Here is a 20,938-nt window from a genome sequence, read left to right as displayed (position 1 = left end):
GAAGATGATCGTATGGGACCAGCTGCTAGCCCACCGGGTAGGCGTGTCTTGGGGAGGGTGTAGAGATTGCAAGCTGCGATTTGGCGTATCTACAGCATCTGCCTTTGTGCCAACTTACACGCTGCCTCTCCCACGTTCCTTATCTGCATCAATCAGTCCATCTATCAATCAAACACTCTTGCCACCAGTCAATCCCGCCCAGGCTGCAGAATCAAAGAGAACGATTGCATCATCCGCAGTCGTTCGCTTCGTCGGGACTCTCTCTCGTCGTCGCTCTGGACATTGGCCAAACACCCTCGCAGGGCACACACCACCACCATAACCTTGCACACACACAAGCCCGCACTCGCATATCACGTCTGTCCACGCTGGCTGGCATAAAAGGGCCAGCGAGGCGATGATCCAAGACGTGCGCCGCTTGTCGTGTCCATCTGCGGCTGGCTTTTGGCATGCAGGGTTTCTCCAGCCGGCGCCCGTGATTTGACGACAATTGCCTCTCGTTTTTTTTTTTTTTCGTTTTCTGCTTCCGGAGACCAAAAAGGTCCAGGACCCTTCGCTAATACTACGCGCTATGCTGGTTGCTGCATGACTGACTGAGGCGATTTTCTTGGTCTGCGCTTTCCACCCGTGGCACACCTTTGCCCCCCTGTTCCTTCGCTTTCTCAGCATTGCAGATTATTCTTGGATGCCGTTTTCTTTCTTTTCTTTTCCTTCTTACCCTTTTCTCTCTTTTCTTCCCTTTGCTGGCCTTTTCTCCTCCTTTCTTTGGCCCTTTCCCTCCTCAGCTACTCTTACGGCAGCCGGGAGGTGATTCCAGTTTGTGATTCAGGTAACCTACATCCCTCCAGTTCCTCCCTGCCCGTCAAAATCCACATTCATCCCACACCGACGGTGGCGGACGGACTCTGCTGCTCCGTGACCGGTGTCTCCAGTGGCCAGACAACTCAGTCTGCCAGCTCACAACTTCTCCCATCCCACACTCTCCAGCTCCCGCCAGAGCCCACTCGTCGTTCATTCGGGGAGAGCACCAGCGCGTGAGATCGAGAGGGTGAAGAAGAAGAAAGCGGTTAACGTTAACACGACGAAGCAGGACCTTGCATCGCACCGGCTGTCCAGCAGCGGAGCAACAGCCTCCTGGCCACTACATCGCCCACGCCAGCCAATCCATCCTCTTCAACGGTCTGGGCGAGCGGTCTCCTTGGTGGGTGGGCTGGAGCGTATGCTGTTCAATGGCCTTCTGGGTGGTCGGCGGGGGAAATCCGCTTGGTGACGCTGCCGCCTCCTCATCCTCCACTCCTGCTGGTCAGGTGGCAGCGGCTTACATCAAGCGCGGCAGCTACTCGAGCAGCTATTCGAGCAGCAGCCGCATTGGAGGCGGCCGCAGCAGCAAACGACGGGTTGTCTATGCCGACGGGAGCGCTGCCACCTCCGCCTGCAGCGACGCAGGCTGCTATGGCATCACCAAGCGGCCGCGCCTGGACGACTGGGGCCGCGTGATCGGCTACCATGGCAAGGGCCATCATGCTGCCGGCTGCGAGTTTGAGCATTCCGGCGGCGATCCTGGCCCTTCAGCTCCCTCGACAGCAGATGGATCTGGATCTGGCTCCGTCCATGTCAAGAACCTCGCTTTTCTGGTGATCCGAGAGCGGGAGCCGTCTCCGCCGCCGACGCCGCCCCCACCGTCGGGCCTGTCGCCGGACCACCGGGGCGGGTTCCCACCTCCACCACATCTAGCACCCGGCATTGGCTTCGGTCCATCGTCGTTTGGCTCGGCGGCCCCGATGGAGCGTACGCAGTCTGGTCTGTCCATATCGTCCGACACGTCTGCCGTGGACTCCCCGTGTGTCCAGGGGGGCGACTGCGAGCATCATGATCACCCGCCGTTTCTCAGTGATCTCGCTGCTGCCCGACTCGTGCGAAAGCATGTGGCTGATATTCGCCGGTGGAAGCATCGTGACTCACAACATGGCCGCATTCTCAAAGCCTTAATCAACCCCAAGTCTAAGGCGGCAGATTTCCCGCTCGACAACGACGCCCTGCGGAGCATCTTCTCTGCCGCAAACGAGCTCTTCTTCGCCAACAGGCTGTCACAAAGGGTTACATGGGATTGGAGCCACCCGGCCAGCCCGCAGTACGAGAGCCATATTGTCGGCACGACCGCTCTACGCCGAAGCATTCGTCTAGGAGGATACGAGACGCTCATCGTTTTATCATCGCCAATCCTCAAAGACACCAAATACAATCGCCGCCTTCTCATCTCCACCTTCTTACACGAAATGATTCACAGCTTCTTGTTCATCACGTGTGGCATCAAAGCCCGACACCATGGCGGCCACACAGAGGGTTTCCGCCAGATTGCTGAGATAATCGACGACTGGGTTGGAAAAGAACACCTTCGGCTGCGTGATATGGAGGCTGACCTTGAGCGTTTCATCCATGAGGATGAGGCAGTGCCTCCTACAGTGGGCTATGCCACGATGGACGGCGGCTCAGCACACACGACCCATTATCATTATTACGACAATAGCAACAACAACAACCCTACCCCGATGTGGCCCGTCTCTGAATGGCATCACGTCGATAACCAAGACTATCGAACTATCGAAGCCCCTCAGCCCTATAAAAGATATCCCAGCAACAATGATGAGTGGGAGTGGCATGATAGGGAAGGGTTCCCGGCCCACGACGCCTACGACATCCCTTTACGCCACCACTAACGGCCTCGCAAATATCAGTTTATCTATTTTATCTGTTTGCATGTTTGAAACGTTTGTTTTGTTCTCATTATTATTTTCATTCCAACTTGATGACTTGCATTTTCTTCTTATATCACTACTGGCGTGCGTTCCACGCGTACTTATCACGGCTGCACTTTTCCTTTGTCGCATGAAATATGAAAGAAAGAGAAAAATTTGACATGATGTAGACTTGGGAAAATATTTGGAGTTTTTTTGTCTTTTATGTATGTTTGTGTGGCATCGCTTATTTGTATTAAAAAGGTGTGAACGACTAGCATTGAATGATTTCTGTTTCAAGATGTTTTCTAGAGGTTGTTTTCTATTTACGTTTTTATACTGGATTTTTAGCCTCCAAGCATTTGGTCAGCACGGGATACTGCCACGATTCTATAATGGGGAGACGTTTAAGATAAATGTATAAGTATAATTAAATGAAGTTTTTTTCCAACTGTTATTCGCCGTGTCCGCTACGTTTGTTTCGTTTGAGCAGGGCTTGCATGTGGTTGACGCGTGACAACTTGCCGATTTGTTCGAGCCAAGTCGGTGAGACTGCACCAGGATTGAGCTAAAGAGAAGCAGGTGCTAATCTCAGTCTGGAATCGTTTTCCCTAATCCTGGGCTTGTAGCTGGGAGTCTTGCATGAGGGGGATCCATGATAGTCGACAGGTCATTTGCTCTTTTACGTCATGGCAAGTTGCGTTGAGAGCTTTGCTGACAATGGTGAATCGCCAACGGTCAAATGTAAAAAAAAGAGGCAAGACCCCTTTCTCGTTTATTCGGATCATTCTGTTGTCATTTTTTATATAATGCTATAAATATCATTTACTACCGTATGTGGGAATCTTTTTTTCCAACGCCAGTGCCGATACTATATTCTCGTGCACACGTGTATAGTGGTATATCAACATCCGCCCATCATTTAGAGGACCACGTATGTGTGGCCAAGCATTTGTATGTCTTGAATGTCTCCTCCACAAATAGACTGCCACGTTGATCTCTTCTTTTCGCTTTTTTTCTCTCTTCATCTCTCGACAGCGCGCGTAATGTAATATCTACGTGCATGCATATATATATGTGTGTAGGCTTTTATAGATGCTTAATTATTCGCAGTGCTTGTAGCTTTGTAACTGCTGTCGCCTCGGCGATTTTTGCCAAGGAGAGGGGATGATGCACTGGCCTCGTTGTCCGACGCATCTTCATAGTCGCTGATGGGGCTTTCGTCTCCGAGAACAATGGCGTTTTCCTCGTTCTCTTCATTGTCGCTGTTGTACGCTGATGCTGTGGGCCCATCACCCTCGACAATCATGAAGACGGGGATGGCGCCAATGGCGGCAACGATGCCCAGGAAGAAGTATGCGGAGACGATGTAGCCGTGCTCGACGCCCCAGGAGAAGGCAAGGCCGGTGGAGGCGGGTCCAAAGGCTCGGCCAAGGCCGCTGAACATGGTGGCGAATCCGTTGAGGGTGCCGAGAATGCTGAGCGATGTGGCGGAATTGGTCAGGAGGATGGTGGTGGAGGGGAAGGCGATGATGATGGCGAAGGCCTTGATCATCATGACGAAGAGAATGGCGGCGAAACGCGTTGCGGGCGTAGGAAGTAATGAAGTGTATGGGGTAGCGAAGTAGACGAACGGTGTCATGATAGCTGCCAACATGGTAAGTCAAACTGGTATAGATTCGTGATAGGTACTCGTTCCTTCGGTTGACTTACAAACTACTTTGAAACAGTTGAGAACGCCAAACCGGTTCACCATGGGAGGATAGATGAGAAATTGAATCAATCCACAGGTAATACCATAGATTGTGAAAAGCGTTCCGATGGTGCCTGAGCTAAGACCGAATCCACCGGTAAAGTAAAAGGGGAACTTTGTGTTCTCAGGAGTGCGAGGTATAACGGGATAATCGAGGAAAACGGTGATGTTTTGGTCGTACGCAACCGAATGAAAGGCCAAAAACGTATATGAGATGAGGTTGATTGTGGTCTGGCGAGAGAAGACCTCCTTCATGCCAGCAGAGACTCTCTTCGAGGTAGGCTTCTTGGGTGTGATTCTGCTTGGTACGAGCGGTGCCGTAGCCTCTCCATCGACGAATGACTGCCGGCGCTGAGCAATGAGCTGTGGCTGTCTGCGAAAGACGCGAGTGAGACGCTCTCCGACCAACAAGCCCCAGTCTTTTTCTCCGTGTTTATCGGCAAGCGTTTCCTTGAGGAAAAGCGTCGCGCTGCTAGCAGAGATGAGGAAGAAGATGGTGGCCAGGAGATTCGGTAGGAGATAGGGGAACTTCTTGAAGAGCTCGATGTCACCAAATACGTTGGGAAACTGCTTGGCTGGCTGGGCAAAAAATCCACCAAAGGCAGGACCGACGACTGAGCCAAGAGACCAGACGAGAGGCATGATGGAGAAGGCTCTTGGCTGGAGCTCTTTTTCCGTGACCATTTCAGCCACCATGGTCCTGATGATGCCGACTATATGAGACAACATGTCAGTCATTTAGTTTAATGCCCTAGAAGAGAATGGATTAAAGCCTACCGTTGCCGTTACCGCCACCCATAATTGCTCTTATGGTTATGGCCATGGTAAGACTCGTTGACATGCCCCATATTATGAAGCAGACCATTGTGCTGATAAGACCATAGATGAGCACTGGCTTTCTGCCAAATCTGTCGGACGCCTTGCCCCACGGAACGGCCGTAATGCTCTGGCAAATAGAAAATACGGAGGATGTGACGCCGGCCCATTTTGCTACCTCGTCTCGCTTGACGCCGAAGCCTCGAATCATTTCTGGCAGGTAAGGCCATACCGATGTGTATGCCAAAGGCTCTGCGAATCTAGCAACAGCTGCGGTCCAGATTGTTAGCACATGACGGATTCACCGCGGTTGAAACCGATCACTGTTTGGAATATTTGCCCTGGTCATCTAGATGGCGCTTTAAACAGTCTCTCCCCCATTTCACATCTTGCTGCATACTCTGGGAGAATATTGAAGCTTACCTAGAATTGCCAGCTGCTGCACGGGCAGCTTCGGTTTGGATGCGGAATCTCTCGTCATTGCGAATACCTTGTTGCGTTGCTATACAAAGGGTGCTTAAAACGAAAGAAATCCAAAAAAGAATGCTGTAAAAAGTTGGTGATGAACGGGAGTTCACACGCCTATGTTTTTTCCAAGAGTGGCAGATATAGAGACAGGTGAGTCGTCGTGCTAGAACATATCTCAACGCTAGATTAGAGCTCTCAACCAAGGCGTAAAGAAGTAAAACAAAAACAACGGATGATCGCCGCTGAGGGAAATGGCGAGGACCCGACGTTTAAAGCGAGTGAGACTGAGAGAGAGCGGGCGTGAAGAGGTTGAAGGCCGTGAAGAGGAAAATAAAAATGAAAAATCATTGGCGGCGAGAAAGTTTGTCAACGACACCACCCCAGCCTCTAAAGCGCCCAGGATAATTATCATCGGGTCCCACCCCGGCTAGTCAAGTCATCTGCACAGGCGGCCGATGCCACTAGCAGCCCAGGAGCGCCCTGTGGGTGGTGGAATGCGGCCAAGGATGGCAATGGGGAGCCCAGCTTCGGCTTCGGAGCCAGCCACTGGGCGCTTCGGAAACGCTACGACGGGAACGATTTTGTGCATGTGTGTTGGGGATGGCTTCGTCTGTGCTGCCGGTCTGCTCGAGCAGTCCCTTGCATGTCTTCATGTCTGTTCACACACTAATCACTACAATGTTAAGAAAAAGGAAGTATACGATGTATATGGATCAACAGAGAGCGATCATCACATAGAGACTCGGCGACTTATACACTGGGCCTACTGCATTACATACATGCTAGTCCCTCTCGCTCGGCTCCGTTTCCGTGCTGCAGGCGAGCCGAGATGCATTTCATCTTTCCTGCAACGGAGCGCGGCAGAGTCAGTGATTGGACTGGAGAACCAGAGCCGGCCAGACTTACCCGACGATCGCAAGCCCGCGATCCCACGCAGCTTTTTACAGAAATACGACGCAGAGACAGCCATAAAGGTTGGCCTTGTCCTTTGATTACTTGGATCCCATCGCTTTTTGTGATGGACGATCAAGTCTCATGACACTCGACTGCGTCCGACAGCGGAGACGGGCTCGGGCGGTAGCCGCGATGAAGAAGTTGGTGTGTGGGCGCTGTGTCTCAGTCAAGGGCTGAAGGGATGACGAAAATCCATTTGATGCTACCTAAGGTACCTACCAACCTGATCCCCGTATTACATACTACTCACTAGCAGACCGACTCTTTGCAGCTCTCGAGCCCTGACTTGGCGGGGACGACGCAATCATGCTCCCCGGAAGACGTGCTGCGACTCTGCCCCGCGTGCCCGTCACCGAGCGAATTAATGGCCCGCGTTGCCTGTTTCAGCAACACCGTCTGTCTCTGGAGTCTTTTGGCGGAGTTGAGCTGGCCGGGGGTGGTTGAAATGCTCGCTTCGCCATGGGCCGCTAACACGGAGTGGTAGTGCTAAAATATATAGTAGGTAGTAGTCGCCGCTTTTCACGCCCAGAGAGCGGGACAGGGGGTGGGCCATACTGAATGTGCTTGGTCGGCTGTTGAACGGCTGAAAGTGATGCTGCCTCGGTGTGCGGGGAGGGTAATTCTGGTATGAGACTGAAGTGTAAGAATTGAGACTAAGATGACGACAATATGCCCGTCGCATTCCCATGAAAGCTATATCATTATCCAGTGTCTAGTACATGTGTATGAGCTGTGGCTGCGTGTGGTGTGGCAGCGCCTGTCCCTTCTCTGGGGTCGCCGAAGAAACTGTCCTGCCGCTTCGGTACTTACATGGACTTTGTTAAGCTTTGCCATATACTGCTCGTGGAAACTCATTCGGATGTTTCTTCACCTTCTCCCTATTCTTCTCAGAATCTTGGGTTGGCCAATGGCAGGCTAGTGTTTCCTGGAGTTCCATCAATCGTTCAACTGGCTCTGTTGTATCGTCCTAGCTTTCCTGCGGGCCGCTCACTCGAATAAGAAGCACTTCAGAGCCAGCCGTGTGTATATGAGAAAAATTAGGGCACAAGTATACAATCATATGTTATCTATTGTCTCAAGATGGTATTTCGCACTTTTTTGAGCCATGAATTAGAGAAATCCAATTTCAGAGCATCCAAACCATTGATGAGCTGACAGTCCGATGTCCCCTATTCTGATGGATCGCCTCAAGCCACAAGTTGAGCTATGTGAGGTTCTAAACAGACAAGAGAGTGCAGAAATTCGAGAAACGTAACGATTCGCAATCATTCTTTGATACTTGCGCATCTAAGACAGATATATTCCAATGTCCATCCTGCGACTCCGAGCTACAATCCTTCGCTTAGTAAAGAGAAATTCTCGCGGTCTTAAATGTATACCTTGCGGGTGTCATGAACTCATTTGTCGCCAATATAATTTTGTAGCAAAGCGCTCGGTTGACAAGAGCCGGTATGAGCTGGCTACAGGATTTACCCCGTGCAATATAGCAATTGGTGTTGCCGTTCATCAAGCGTCGATTGCTTGGAATTTGACGATTTGGTAATGGTATTTTAAAGACGCCAAAAGGTCTACTTTTAACGACGAACGTAATGATTCGTAGATAATGAACGTACTTTACTCGCTGGCCGACCTGAAACCGTGACAATCAAGTAAATTGCTTGCTAGCAGAAAGAATAATAAAGCGCCGTAAGTCGTCAGAATCGCCGAAGCCAATCTGACTACCAATCTCAGCTTGGAGATCTTCTTTGCTGAACTTGGAAAGAACGCTATTCAGGCATGATTCTGAGGATAAAACGCCATTTCCAGCGTGGTTGAAGTCCGGTGAGTGACTCTTCATTGCAAAGCTCCAACGTTTCTCGTCACGCGCTAACCACGCGGCATGATTACAAGGCAGAGGCATGTTGAGTATGAGATCATCATTAAGCGCTTCGTAATATGGCGACAGCTTTCCCGTCTTGTGATCAAGATTACTGTAGAAATTGACCATGTTGGTGAAGAAGAATGTTCTCCTTGCTGTCTCAGTGATTCTCCAACGGGCCCATTGTGAGGTTGCTGCGGAACATGGACTTGAAATCGGATCTGAGAAGACGTTGATATCGTGATTGCGAATTTCTGGATATGACCGAAGATAGCTCTCCGTCATCTATAAAGCATGGAAAGTTAGATTTGTTCCGACTTGTGGAAAAAGGGTGCGGACAAAACCAAAACTTGCACTGGTTTGGAACTGCCATACTTTGAGAAGAAAAGGTGAACCCAGCCCTTTCACCGGTGGGGTCAATTTCCATCCTTCCGACTCATCACCAATAATTTCCCTCATATCCAAGAGCACAAAAATCAGCATCGAATGCAATGCGTCCCACTGCTGCATGCATTGGTAGGAAGGCTAGGCGCTCGATCAGTACGCTGTCAGCGTCCACTAGGTCTCAGAAGCACTTACAAAACTGCCAATCAGTCTCTCTCGAGCAGCATCCATGGCACGTCGGAAAAATCCCTTTTCGGACGAGAGGCTGATACTGCTGGCGCAGCAGATTGCCATGGAGGTGAGAGGGAGAATCGTCATGTCAGGGTTTGCGCTGCTGTATTGCGAGTAGAGTGACTGATGGAGGATGGGAGAAGAGAAGTCGTCCTTGGTTAGAAGGGAGGCATATTCGCTCAGTATATGCACTGCACCGAAGACAGCCGAGGATGATGGAGATTTTGCAGATGATCTCGTGCTATTGCTGGAAGATGACACAAGTGGTGTTGGAACTGGAATTCTCATTGGCATAGGTGACTGAGAGAGAGCCTGACTGGACGAGGAGAACTCAGGACTTCCATGGACGGATAGCCCTGTTTCTGTGGCATTTTGCCGTGGCATTAGTGATGAATTTGGTAAATCGGCCAAGGTCATATCGAAAGCCTCTAGAGGGTATGACGAGGGCGAAAAGTCCCAAGTGCCAAGTTCGAGGTCAAATGGCTGGCTCGAAGGTGTCAAAGATCCCGTCCTGGAAGAAGACGATTGAAGATTTGGATTGAGTATATCTGCCGCCTCGCTTCTTTGCTCAGAGTGGTCTGACGTCGATGCTGCTGGAGCTGTGGCATATATACACGGCGTTCCTCTCTTGGAACAGCGTGAGCAGGTAGGTTGAGTGTAGCAGCATTTCGCCTTTGCTTGAACGCAAGCGTCGCAAGCTTTGCGGCGGTTTACCACTTTCTTGGGGCCTTGACAGCGCCTACGATGGCGCATTAGCAGATCGCCTATGAATTTGTTAGCAATAGACAACAAGAGAATTGCAGGGTGCGCAGCAGAAGAGACGCACGTCGCCGGTAGGACTTTAAGCATCGTTCGCATGTCAGGATAGCTTCAACGGCACTATTATTGTCCAGAGCAGGAAGACTGATCATATCCATTGTTTGAAGCATCTTTGGAAGGACGAATTGGAATATGGTGGTTACTTATGGTGGGACGCTCGATTATTGCGGATTATTAATGGTACATGAAGTCTTTTGAGGTTTAGGTGTAGATGTAGATGCGTAACTAGGTAAAGCGCCCGATATCAATTCCGCTCTGGCCAGCAGGGAATGTTGTGAGAAACACGGTTTGGCTACAAAGTATGCTTAGTACAGTAGCCAGGCTCGGTCGAAGTATTCAGATTCTCGGCACCATCTCACAAGCAAGTGCTGTCAAGTGCTGAATTTCTCAGCCATTCTTCGATCAAATCTCTTTTGCTGGCCAGACTGATGATTACAGCTACATGTACTCTGTGGACTTACAGGATTGTAAGCCACGCAGTGTGAACGGAGAATTTCCGCCCCTGACAGTGGTGACGTTCAGGTCACATCCAGGTCTAGAGCACTCATGGGAACAAATAACCAACAGCGTCTTGCTCCTCTGACGTGCCTGCGGACAAAGCAATACGCTCCTTACCGAGATGATGCATGGCCAATACCGGATGGTTTACACGCTTCTTGTTTAAACGTGATGACAAATTGCATGATTAGGTATATGCTGCCTACACGTGACGACCATCTTGCTCCGAGATCCAGGCACAACAACTCCGGCGCTAAGTGGTCCCTTTTACAAAACCAGGGACTCGTTGTAGATTACATGTACCATCTGCTTAGCACGTCTACTGTAAAAGTGCCATCGTCGATTACATTTAGCTATTAGGTATATGTACATGTGTGCATGGCTACCTGCTGTCCAGCTGCATGCTACGGAACATGAACGTTGTCGAGCCCTTGATATTGGATCCACACAAATTGATTTGGGTTGGTTTGGACAATTACAGCGATACTGTGACTCTCGGGAGCGGCTGCTACCGTCGCTGCTCATCACTACTAGTATTTGTTTCCCGAACAAACGGTAAGATGTACTGCTGCACGCACGTCCCAACGGGACAAGGCCAGACGTCGCCAAAGAGCCTCTACGCCTGTGAGCCTATATAAAGATGGCTTTGATTGTCCCGCCCTTTGCCCCGAAAGCTGTAGACCCACTCCCGGGATCGCCCCACGAGCCGGAACGGAGGACACTGGACTGGCGCCTCGGAGGGATCTGGAGAGACGAGGAGTTGTTTGGTCGTGGCCTATAAACTCCAGAGGCTTATAACCTCGAATTGAATCTCTCTCAGTAATGCGTGAAGAATGGAAGAGGTAGGTACTTGAACTCATTTAAAAGGCTTGGTCTTTCGTATATTCCAACTCCAACAACCGCATCTTGCACCAAACCTGCCCACCATGATATCCTCGCCAGAAACTTCTAATATTGACCATCCCTCCCAAGTCCCTTCGAGCAACGGTGAGAACGCTCCTGAAGATGAATTTCATCTCGAAACATGAATTTTTGGCTGACAGACATTAGACATTGAGGCAAAAGAGCCGTCACAGGAAAATGTATATCCGGCAGACAATCTTTCAACGCCGCGACAGATTCTCTTCGTTGGAACTATCTGTACGGCCATGTTCACGAACCAGGTCGGCTTAGGAAACACCCTGACCACGGTCGGAGTAATTGGAGAATCTTTTGGGATTACTTCCCAGGGCCAGCTTTCCTGGCTGATTGCCGGCTACAGCTTGACGATTGGCACATTCATTCTCATCGGCGGACGTCTGGGAGATGAATTTGGCAACAAGAAACTGTTCGTCATCGGCATGGCCTGGTATTCCCTCTGGTCCATGGTGGCCGGGCTGGCAGTCTACTCGTCGCACGTTCTCTTCGTTTTCGCCCGTATATTCCAAGGCATGGGCCCGGCCATGACCTTGCCCAACGGCCTCGGCATCTTGGGCAAGTCGTATTCCCCCGGACCGCGCCTAAACATGTCATTCGCTTGGTTCGGCGGCTCGGCACCGTTCGGCGCCATTGCGGGTTTCTTGTTCGGAGGACTTTTTGCTTTGGCTTGGTGGCCGTGGATCTACTGGAGCCAGGCAATTGCGCTTGCGTGTGTGGCAGTCTTTGCTGCATGGGTGATTCCTCCTCAAGCAGTTCAGCCAAGAAAACAAGGACGGTCACTACGTGAGATCCTCCAAGATTTGGATGTTCTTGGAATGTTCACCGGTGTCACCGCTTTGGTCTTGTTCAACTTTGCATGGAACCAGGCTGTGGTCGTGACTTGGCACGAAGCATATGTCTATGTTTGCTTGATTCTTGGCGTTGTCTTTGCAGCAGCGTTTTTTTGCATCGAAATTTACTGGGCAAAGGCTCCAATCTTACCCCTGTCTGCATTCAATTCAGATATTGCGTTTGTGTTTGCATGTACAGCAACAGGATGGGCCTGCTTTGGTATCTGGGTATGGTACACTGTCCAATCTTGTCAAAGACTCTCAGCTAATTCTCCAATTAGGTCTTTTATATCGGTCTCGTCGCACTCAACATCGGTGGAAACACCCCTATTCAAATGGCAGCATGGTTTATTCCTGTCATTCCCTCTGGCTTGATCTCGGCCCTTGCTGTCGGTAAGTTAGTCGGCAAGATCCCCCCTTCGTGGATCATGGTTACGGGACAAATTGCATATCTCGTGGGATCAATTCTCGCAGCTACTCGGCCCCCGCATTCGAATTACTGGACGTATTACTTTTTCAGCGTCCTCATCATCACCGTTGGAATGGATACCTCTTTTCCTGCGGCTGCAATGATCTTTTCAGGCTCTGTTCCACAACAGTACCAGGGTATGGGCGCAAGTGTTGTCATGACGGTGGTCAACTACAGCATCTCACTTGGGCTGGGCTTTGCTGGCACTATTGAAAACAACATCAACCATGGCGGACTGACGCCAGAAGATAAGCTCAAAGGCTACCGTGGTGCACTATGGTTCTCAGTTGGCTTAGCAGGCCTCGGCGTGGTCCTTAGTCTTATCTATGAGCTGAAGACTCGCCTCAAAGACAAAGTCGCCAAGGAGTAGAGTCGCGATTCTTTTCACCTAGTCTTTGAATAATGTACGCACTTGATAGACGTTTTAACGGCGAAAAAGTAGCCGAAGCGGAGTTTACATTGGCTACCATAGTACACTCAGCGGGAAATTGTGGAGGTTTAGTCCAGCGCTCCATACATTAGGACACATTATAGATAGCTTCTCGCTTTAGACATGGAACGAATCCTATGAGACCCTCCGAACATTAAGCTCACTCTGCACAAGTTACTAAGCACTTGACGCATAAATCATCATAGCAGGGAGGAAAAATCTCATGTGGGCTCAAGAGAGAAAACAAACAAGAAAATATTCAAAAATAATATGTGCTGAATGAAAACATACAGGAAGTGACCATCCTCTGTCTTTCTTTAACTATGTGTCTAACTTGTATTTCTACAATGCGCTATATACTGTTCCCTGGGAGACAATCAAGTTCTGCTCGAGCCGTTGCGGCAAAGCGTATAGCAGCATAACCGTGGCCGAAAGCCAGCGTTTGCTCCTCTTCCTCGCAACACTGAGATATTCAGGTGGTCTTGTTGACCAAGATGATGTTCATAGGCACAATATGTGAAAAGTGCCTTTCCACTATATGTTATGAGCGCTAAAGGATTGCAGGCCACGTGTTGTTGCCTTCATGTCGGAGCGTGGTGGACGTTCGGAGATGGATGGACGTGCAAGCGGATCCCGACACTCTACACATCCGGCTTCAGTATGGAATCGAACACGTTGATTCTTGGTGCATTACTAATGAATAGAATCGATCATGACCGATTATAAATGCGAGCCTGCCTTGTAGTTCACAGCTCGTATAGGGATATCACAACATCCGGACTTGGGGACTGGAGCACACTACTATACCATTGTATATCAATGCGTCTGGCTGACACTGCAGCCTTCTGACAATTCGTATGTACATGTACTTTGGGCATCGACGAAATAACTTACCTATACTATAGTCTTCGCAAACTTCTTCATTGCTAGCCTCACACACCATCTTTTTACTTCTACAGAACCAAAAACAATATGGAATCCACTGCTACAACTGTCCCTCCTGGAGGTTTGGTACTTGTATCTGGAGTCAATGGCTTCATCGGCTCGCATATTGCTCTTAATCTTGTGAAGCTGGGATACAAGGTGCGCGGTACTGTCCGCTCGGAAGACAAGGCCGCCTGGATCAAAGAGGCCGTGGCTCACTACTATCCGTCTGCGAGATTTGAGACGGCCCTCGTCCCGGATGTGGCTGCTGTAGGAGCCTGGGACGAGGTTGTGAAGGGCGTTGACGGCATTGTCCATGTCGCAGGAGACATGAGCTTCGGAGCAGACCCCAACAAAACCCCAATGGTCAACAGCGTCAGGAATCTGCTGGAAACTGCCGCCAAAGAATCGTCCGTCAGGCGATTTGTCTTCACAAGCAGCAACCAAGCAGCGTTGAACCGAACTTTGGGCAAGGAGTTCACGGTCGACAAGACCGCGTTTAACGAGGTTGGCGTTGCAAGTGCTTGGCGCTCGCCTCCATATGAGCCAGATCGTATTTGGGATGTCTATTCTGCACTCAAGACACAAACAGAGCAGGAGGTCTGGAGATTCGCCCACGAAGAGAAGCCCAGATGCGTCATCAACTCCGTCTTGCCCTGCTTCGTCGTTGGTCCCATCATTCACCCCAAACAGCCAGGCAGCACAGGCAAGTGGGTGATGGATTTCTGGAGGGATCCTGGCCATTTCGCCCCTCTGCAAGGCTTCGGCGGCTCATATTTCATTGATGCAGACGATGCAGCGCTCCTGCATATTGCTGGCTTGGCCCAAGAAGATGTCAAGAATGAACGCTTGTTTGGTTTCGCGAGCACATTCAACTTCAACACCTGGGTCAGCGTTTTCCGTCAATTAGACCCGAGCAGATCCTGGCCTGCAGATGACCCCAATCAGCAGAACGATCTCAGCATAGTAGACGACGCAAGGGAATTGGAGCTGTTGAAGCGCTTCGGACGCAATGGTTGGACTAGCTTTCTCGACAGCGTGAAGAGGGCTACACAAGAAAGCCGCCAGTAATTGCATCTGCGGGAACGAGTGCATTCAAGGGGTAAGAAGCGAAGAAGACGACTAAATGATTCTGTGGAACTCGTGGTAAAGGTAAATTAGCCAAGATAGTACATGTACGCCTACCAAACCACAGATAGCGTCAACGGCGAGAATGCAGCCCACGTCACGGGTATAAATCAGAATCAAATGAAAATTGAATTTCCTTGATGTGCAGAAGAGACATTTACATACAGCAGGCGTTTTGTAAGGAATACCATGGTACGACGAATCTTGGGAATTGCAAAATTGACCCCTGCACGCTGGATGGGCAACTGGTAAAGTCAAGCATCGTGGTGCGGGAGCTGAATCGATCTTCAGCTGTTCCAGGACACGGCAAATGTAGCTGCTGTCCTCCTAGCCAGGCAGACGGCTGCCCGTCTTATCCCCGCGTGGCTATAGAGGCCTTAGCATCACGATCCCTGCAAGAATTGTTTCCTGGGGCGGCTGGATCGCTTCGCTCCCCTTGCGTTTTACCCAGAGAGGAAGAAGAGCTCCCCACATTTGGCTCCTCTGGTGGCTCCTCTGGTCCTCTTGCGTGCGGCAAAATCAGGCAGGAGAGCCAAAGAGCTCATAGCGCCTCGCAATAGCGTGACGTCGTTGCGTGCTCTCCGGAACCTTTGCGTCGACATGGCGATAAGATAGGCCAAAAGTGCCCCAGCAGTGATTTTGATAGGCCTATGAGGATATTGCAATGGTTGATGTAGGTATCACTATTTGCCGTGTAGACTGTGTGTACCAGGCATTATCCCCATTAGTAGCAGCTTGGCCGCAGCTTTGTAATATTGAGCCAGGGCGCGGATCATGGACGCGCAATTCGGCGTCGGAGTAATGCACAACGACAATCCCTCGCCCTTCTTTTTTACCTACTTCCTCTCTTTCCCTTTCTCTTCATTCTCTCTCACTATTCTATAGACGACGTCTGGGCTGAGCTCCAGATTGTAGAAACAATTCCCACCATGGGCAAGGTGTAAGTGCTGTCTCTGTCTTAGATGAGTCTCTGCCTGGCCACTGCTTCACACCCACCCAAATCCATTTTGGGTGGCGTAGCGAATCAAGGCAAAGACTTACGCAACACCTGCCCCGCGCATCGGGTGCGAGAACCACGAAGCAATCGATGAAATCAAACGAAGTCTGAGCTGGACTTTTATAGTAGCACATACTGACTTTGATGCTTCACAAGGTCGTCGACCAAGCCTGAAACAATGGCCAACGAGTCGACGCCGTTAATCCAGACAGTGCGCGTTGGGGCGCCGCGCCGGCGATATCCTCACAACACAGTTCGCCGCTTCTGCACCATTGCATGCGCCAGCGTGCTCCTCTGCGGCTTTGCGACGTTTCTTCTCAACGCCGTGTACATCTGGCCCTCTTGGCGAGACCATCACCACCCGCATCCGCCTCCTCACCACGGCCCTCCTCCGCCTCACCACGGTCATCACGGCCATCACGGCCATCACCCTCACAAGGGCAAACGCCTGTCTCACGAGGAGCTGCAAAAGATCTTGCTCGACACGCCCTCTTCAGAGAAAGCCGAAGAGTGGAGCCGCTACTACACCGCCGGAGCTCACCTTGCTGGTAAGAATTACTCACAGGTAGGTCAACCGAACTCATTGATTTTCATTCCTCATCCTTTTCCGCAAATGATGGCGATGTACAATACAACGAATACTGAAGCCTGCATCTCTAGGCTGAGTGGACTAAAGAGAGATGGGAGGAATGGGGCATCAAGTCCAGCATCGTCGCCTATGATGTCTACATCAACTACCCCTCCGATCACAGCGTCTCTTTGCTAGAGAAGTCGAGCGACTCCAAAACCTGGGATGTCGCGTTCAAGGCGTCACTCACCGAGGACGTTCTTGAAGATGATCCCACCACTTCTGCCAAGGACAAGATCCCAACCTTCCACGGCTACTCTGCCAGCGGAAACGTCACTGGCTCATTTGTCTATGTCAATTACGGAACATACCAAGATTACGCGGATCTAATTGCCGCCGGTATCGACTTCAAGGGAAAGATTGCCATCGCCAGATACGGTGGAATCTTCAGAGGCCTCAAAGTTAAGCGCGCCCAGGAGCTTGGCGCTGTCGGCGTTCTGATTTATAGCGACCCGGGCGATGATGGTGAAATTACCGAAGAAAACGGCTACGCGGCCTATCCCGAGGGACCGGCGCGGAACCCTAGCAGTGTGCAGCGTGGAAGTGTCCAGTTTTTGAGCTCGCGTCCTGGTGACCCGTAAGTAGTTGTTGGATTCTTCCGCTTGACTTGACTCAATTAACCTCAATGACAGGACGACACCTGGTTATCCTTCAAAGCCCGGTGTTCCTCGCGCACCAGCTGACGAAACCACTCCATCGATTCCCTCTATTCCCATCTCGTATGCTGATGCTCTCCCCCTTCTCAAGGCTCTCAATGGCCATGGCCCTCAAGCTAGTGACCTAAACAAGTATTGGACAAAGAACCTCGGCTTGGGCTACAAGGGCGTCAAGTACAATATTGGTCCTTCGCCTGATGACGTTGTCATCAACCTTTTCAACGAGCAAGAGTATGTCACTACTCCTCAGTGGGATGTTATCGGTATCATCAATGGCACAATCCCCAACGAAGTCGTTGTCATCGGTAACCACAGAGACGCTTGGATTGTCGGCGGAGCATCCGATCCCAACAGTGGCTCGGCAGTTTTGAACGAAGCCATTCGCAGTATCGGCAAGGCCTTGGAAGCAGGCTGGAAGCCTGTTCGAACCATCGTCTTCGCTAGCTGGGACGGAGAGGAGTATGGCCTGATTGGAAGCACAGAGTGGGTTGAAGAGTACCTTCCATGGCTCTCTGGCGCCAACGTGGCATATGTCAATGTCGATGGTGGTGCCTCTGGACCGGACTTTTCGGCATCTGCAGCGCCATTGTTGAACCAAGTTCTTCGAGACGCCACGCATCTTGTTCCATCGCCCGATCAATCTGTCCCAGGCCAGTCTGTGGGAGATGTTTGGGATGGAAAAATCAGCACAATGGGTAGTGGCAGCGATTTCACTGCCTTCCAGGACTACGCCGGTATCCCCAGTGTCGACATTGGATTTGGTGGTAACGGCAGTGGTCCTGTCTATCATTATCACAGCAACTACGACAGCTTCCATTGGATGAGCGAATATGCCGACCCAGGCTTTGTCTATCACAGGACTATGGCGCAAGTTCTTGGTATACTCATCGGAGAACTTACTGATGCAATCATCATTCCATTCGGAGCCACCGAGTATGCAGATGCGCTTGATGGCTACCTTGACAAGGTTGAGGCGAAGCTTCAGTCCGTGGATATCGAGCTTGCCACGGAAGCTGAAATCTTTGCAATTAGAGGCAGCGCCACATCGGAAGAAGTGGTCGGAAGCCAAGATGCCTTTGAAGAAAGCCTCAAGAAGATCAGACACTCAATCTCTGAGTTCAGAGACAAGGCCGTCAAGCTTGATGATAAGGCTGCCTGGGCAAGAGACAGGCTCGAAGATGGCATTCCGTGGTGGAACCTCTTCGAAAAGGCCAAGCTAGGATATACAATTGCCACAGTGAACAAGCAGTACAAGTTTATTGAGAGACACTTCCTCTTTGAGGGCGGTCTTGATAACCGCAGCTGGTTCAAGCATGTTGTGTTTGCTCCTGGTCTGTGGACTGGATATGCGGGTGGTAAGTTGTTCCCTTTGATATCTTCCTTTTTCTTTATATTTAGAATTTGACTCGGCGCTTTATGTAAACGGAACATGCTAACAAAATAACTGCAGCCGTGTATCCTGGCCTTGTTGAAAGCATTGATGCCAAAAACTATAGCAATGGTTTGAAATGGGCAGAGATTATCAACCACGCCGTTGAGAAGGCTACCAAGAGCATTGCGTAGATCTCGGCTCTCATCTACCTGCATCTTGTCTTTGTAAGATTCATCTGTTTTTAAATCTCTGTGCGGCCTTTGCCTGGAAAGAATAGACAGCAAATTGAAGTATTATCGTCTACAACACGGGCTCAGACAATAGGCTAGTTATGTCGATGGTCTTTTACCGAAATGTCACTACCTATTCTACGACTATATAGCACTGATCGTGAATGTATAAAACATGCTGCAGCAGATAAAAAGAGGGCTTATGCTTTGCTTAGAAAGAACAGTTCACAAGGGGCTTTTACCATGGCTTCATCTACCCATCAAATGTACCATTTACATGCGCCAGTTTCTTAGCTTCCGAGACTCTATTTTCTACCAATGGCAAGCAAGTCTATGCCTTCTTTCAGTTTTATCATACAAAGTCTTTCTCTAGGCTCTATCTTCGCCAGATCCATATACATATCGTTTAGAACTTGTAAACCTGCTCATTGGTGTAACCAAGCTCCTTCAAAAGTCCAGTAACATCGCCCTGCTCCTTGGGGCTAACCTTGGGGCCAGAAACGGCCTTCATCAAGCCAGGAGGACCGCAAACAAAGAGCTTGATGTTGTCGCTCTTGGGCTCGGGGAGGACCTGCTTCAGCAGCTCCTTGGAGATGAAGCCGCCGCCGCCGACCCAGTCCTTGGGGGGCTTGTCCAGGACGTAGAATGCGCGGAAGCGCTGGGGGTATGTGTTCTCGAGCTCGTCAAACTTGCTCTTGAGCAGGATGTCCTCCTTGGTGACGTTTCCGAAGATGAGGGTGACCTTGGTCTTGTCGTTGGGGTTCTTGAAGATTGCGCGGACGAGCTGGTACATCGGGGTGATGCCGGTGCCGCCGGCGATGAGGGCGATGTGGTCGTGCTTGTTCGCGGTCCAGGGGTACTTGGGCAGAGGGCCCTTGATGTCGAGGGAATCGCCGACCTTGAGATCGTGGATGTGGGTGCTCATGGGGCCGTTGGGATATTTCTTCACCAGAAGGTCGAGGAAGCCCCTCTCGTCTTAAAAAGCGGCATTACTGTCAGCAATTCCTGTCGTACGTATGTATATATGCCAATACTATAACTCACCTTCGTCACTGACGGGAGTATAAGGTCGGAGAGTCGCCTTCGCATCGTTGGGGCCCTTGAACTTGGTGAGGATAGCGCTGGCAACGTTCACGCCAGAGACCTGGTCCTTCTCGGGGAGCTCGAATCGGAGTCTCTTGGTGTTGTGGTTCACATCCTCCGTCTCGGACAGCTTCAGGGACACCCAGCCCTGTTCGCCGCCAGTGAGAGCCGCCTTGGGAGCGATGCCAATGGCCTCCTTGACCTTGTCCTCGGCCTTGCTGGCTGAGGAAGAGCCGCTGAGGAAGTAGTATCCAGCACCGAGGACGCCGACTGCGCCAGCACCGTAGAGGAGGGTGTTGGAGCTGCCCGCGGCGCCGGATTCGGTGGCATAGCGGCGCGCATGCTGTAAGGGAGGAAGTGAATCAGAATTAGCTCGTCCGCGGCGTCATTTTTGCATTTCGCTTGGCTGGAAGCCTAATTTGGCTGTTTTTAGCATTGAACTTTGACATACCATCTTGAGCGGCTGGGCCGCACGGAAGGCTGATCTGGCAAACATTTTTGTCTTTTGGGGGGGTTCCTCGCCGCAATTGAGGGTATCGTAGATTGCAATTGGTCCCAGAAAGAGGAGTTTAGGAACTCTGGAGATAAAGAGAGCCTGTACACAGTCTCTGTCAGCGCGCTCGGTGCTTAGTGGTTTCCCGAGCTTTTGTCGATGAATGACGGCATCCGCCACGTGATTGGCCGATTGTCGCTATCCACTCTTCCTACCTTGTCCAGATCGTTTTCTTGGTTTGGCATCTAGAGGATTGTTCCACTC

The 20,938-nt window shown here is 50.7% G+C and overlaps 10 protein-coding genes across 10 annotated transcripts; 5 read left to right on the top strand and 5 right to left on the bottom strand.

Moving 5' to 3' along the window:
- Positions 1–1,229: 1,229 nt before the first annotated feature.
- On the top strand, positions 1,230–2,717 carry TGAM01_v200085 (hypothetical protein; the record flags this gene model as incomplete). The annotated part of the gene is made up of 1 exon (XM_018804645.2): positions 1,230–2,717. The coding sequence occupies one exon, from the start codon at positions 1,230–1,232 to the stop codon at positions 2,715–2,717; it is 1,488 nt and encodes a 495-aa protein (XP_018662185.2).
- Positions 2,718–3,834: 1,117 nt separating this feature from the next.
- On the bottom strand, positions 3,835–5,785 carry TGAM01_v200084 (hypothetical protein; the record flags this gene model as incomplete). Its single annotated transcript, XM_018804646.1, has 4 exons — positions 3,835–4,382; positions 4,449–5,201; positions 5,266–5,574; positions 5,728–5,785. The coding sequence occupies 4 exons, from the start codon at positions 5,783–5,785 to the stop codon at positions 3,835–3,837; spliced, it is 1,668 nt and encodes a 555-aa protein (XP_018662186.1).
- Positions 5,786–6,907: 1,122 nt separating this feature from the next.
- Positions 6,908–7,210, top strand: TGAM01_v200083 (hypothetical protein; the record flags this gene model as incomplete). The annotated part of the gene is made up of 2 exons (XM_024548476.1): positions 6,908–6,937; positions 6,983–7,210. 2 exons carry the CDS (start codon positions 6,908–6,910, stop codon positions 7,208–7,210), a joined length of 258 nt encoding a protein of 85 aa, XP_024406691.1.
- A 1,161-nt stretch (positions 7,211–8,371) lies between these two features.
- TGAM01_v200082 (hypothetical protein) lies at positions 8,372–10,128 on the bottom strand (the record flags this gene model as incomplete). The annotated part of the gene is made up of 4 exons (XM_024548475.1): positions 8,372–8,869; positions 8,960–9,109; positions 9,164–9,963; positions 10,026–10,128. 4 exons carry the CDS (start codon positions 10,126–10,128, stop codon positions 8,372–8,374), a joined length of 1,551 nt encoding a protein of 516 aa, XP_024406690.1.
- Positions 10,129–10,179: 51 nt separating this feature from the next.
- Positions 10,180–10,525, bottom strand: TGAM01_v200081 (hypothetical protein; the record flags this gene model as incomplete). Its single annotated transcript, XM_024548474.1, has 2 exons — positions 10,180–10,310; positions 10,480–10,525. Coding segments are annotated over 2 exons (177 nt in total), but the record flags the coding sequence as incomplete, so codon positions are not given.
- A 917-nt stretch (positions 10,526–11,442) lies between these two features.
- TGAM01_v200080 (drug resistance protein) lies at positions 11,443–13,103 on the top strand (the record flags this gene model as incomplete). The annotated part of the gene is made up of 3 exons (XM_018804648.1): positions 11,443–11,503; positions 11,567–12,492; positions 12,546–13,103. 3 exons carry the CDS (start codon positions 11,443–11,445, stop codon positions 13,101–13,103), a joined length of 1,545 nt encoding a protein of 514 aa, XP_018662188.1.
- Positions 13,104–14,135: 1,032 nt separating this feature from the next.
- TGAM01_v200079 (aldehyde reductase) lies at positions 14,136–15,158 on the top strand (the record flags this gene model as incomplete). The annotated part of the gene is made up of 1 exon (XM_018804649.1): positions 14,136–15,158. The coding sequence occupies one exon, from the start codon at positions 14,136–14,138 to the stop codon at positions 15,156–15,158; it is 1,023 nt and encodes a 340-aa protein (XP_018662189.1).
- Positions 14,994–15,182, bottom strand: TGAM01_v200078 (hypothetical protein; the record flags this gene model as incomplete). The annotated part of the gene is made up of 1 exon (XM_024548473.1): positions 14,994–15,182. One exon carries the CDS (start codon positions 15,180–15,182, stop codon positions 14,994–14,996), a length of 189 nt encoding a protein of 62 aa, XP_024406688.1.
- Positions 15,183–16,144: 962 nt separating this feature from the next.
- On the top strand, positions 16,145–19,059 carry TGAM01_v200077 (glutamate carboxypeptidase II; the record flags this gene model as incomplete). Its single annotated transcript, XM_018804650.1, has 5 exons — positions 16,145–16,155; positions 16,369–16,777; positions 16,873–17,417; positions 17,473–18,851; positions 18,947–19,059. The coding sequence occupies 5 exons, from the start codon at positions 16,145–16,147 to the stop codon at positions 19,057–19,059; spliced, it is 2,457 nt and encodes an 818-aa protein (XP_018662190.1).
- A 445-nt stretch (positions 19,060–19,504) lies between these two features.
- On the bottom strand, positions 19,505–20,677 carry TGAM01_v200076 (NADH-cytochrome b5 reductase 2; the record flags this gene model as incomplete). The annotated part of the gene is made up of 3 exons (XM_018804651.1): positions 19,505–20,073; positions 20,143–20,524; positions 20,633–20,677. The coding sequence occupies 3 exons, from the start codon at positions 20,675–20,677 to the stop codon at positions 19,505–19,507; spliced, it is 996 nt and encodes a 331-aa protein (XP_018662191.1).
- Between the last annotated feature and the right edge of the window lie 261 nt (positions 20,678–20,938).

The sequence above is a fragment of the Trichoderma gamsii genome (assembly GCF_001481775.2).
Source record: "Trichoderma gamsii strain T6085 chromosome Unknown Scaffold_1.2, whole genome shotgun sequence".
NCBI lineage: Eukaryota > Fungi > Ascomycota > Sordariomycetes > Hypocreales > Hypocreaceae > Trichoderma > Trichoderma gamsii.
The sequence above is the reverse complement of the archived record's forward strand: the minus strand, read 5'-3'. Positions and strand labels throughout refer to the sequence as shown.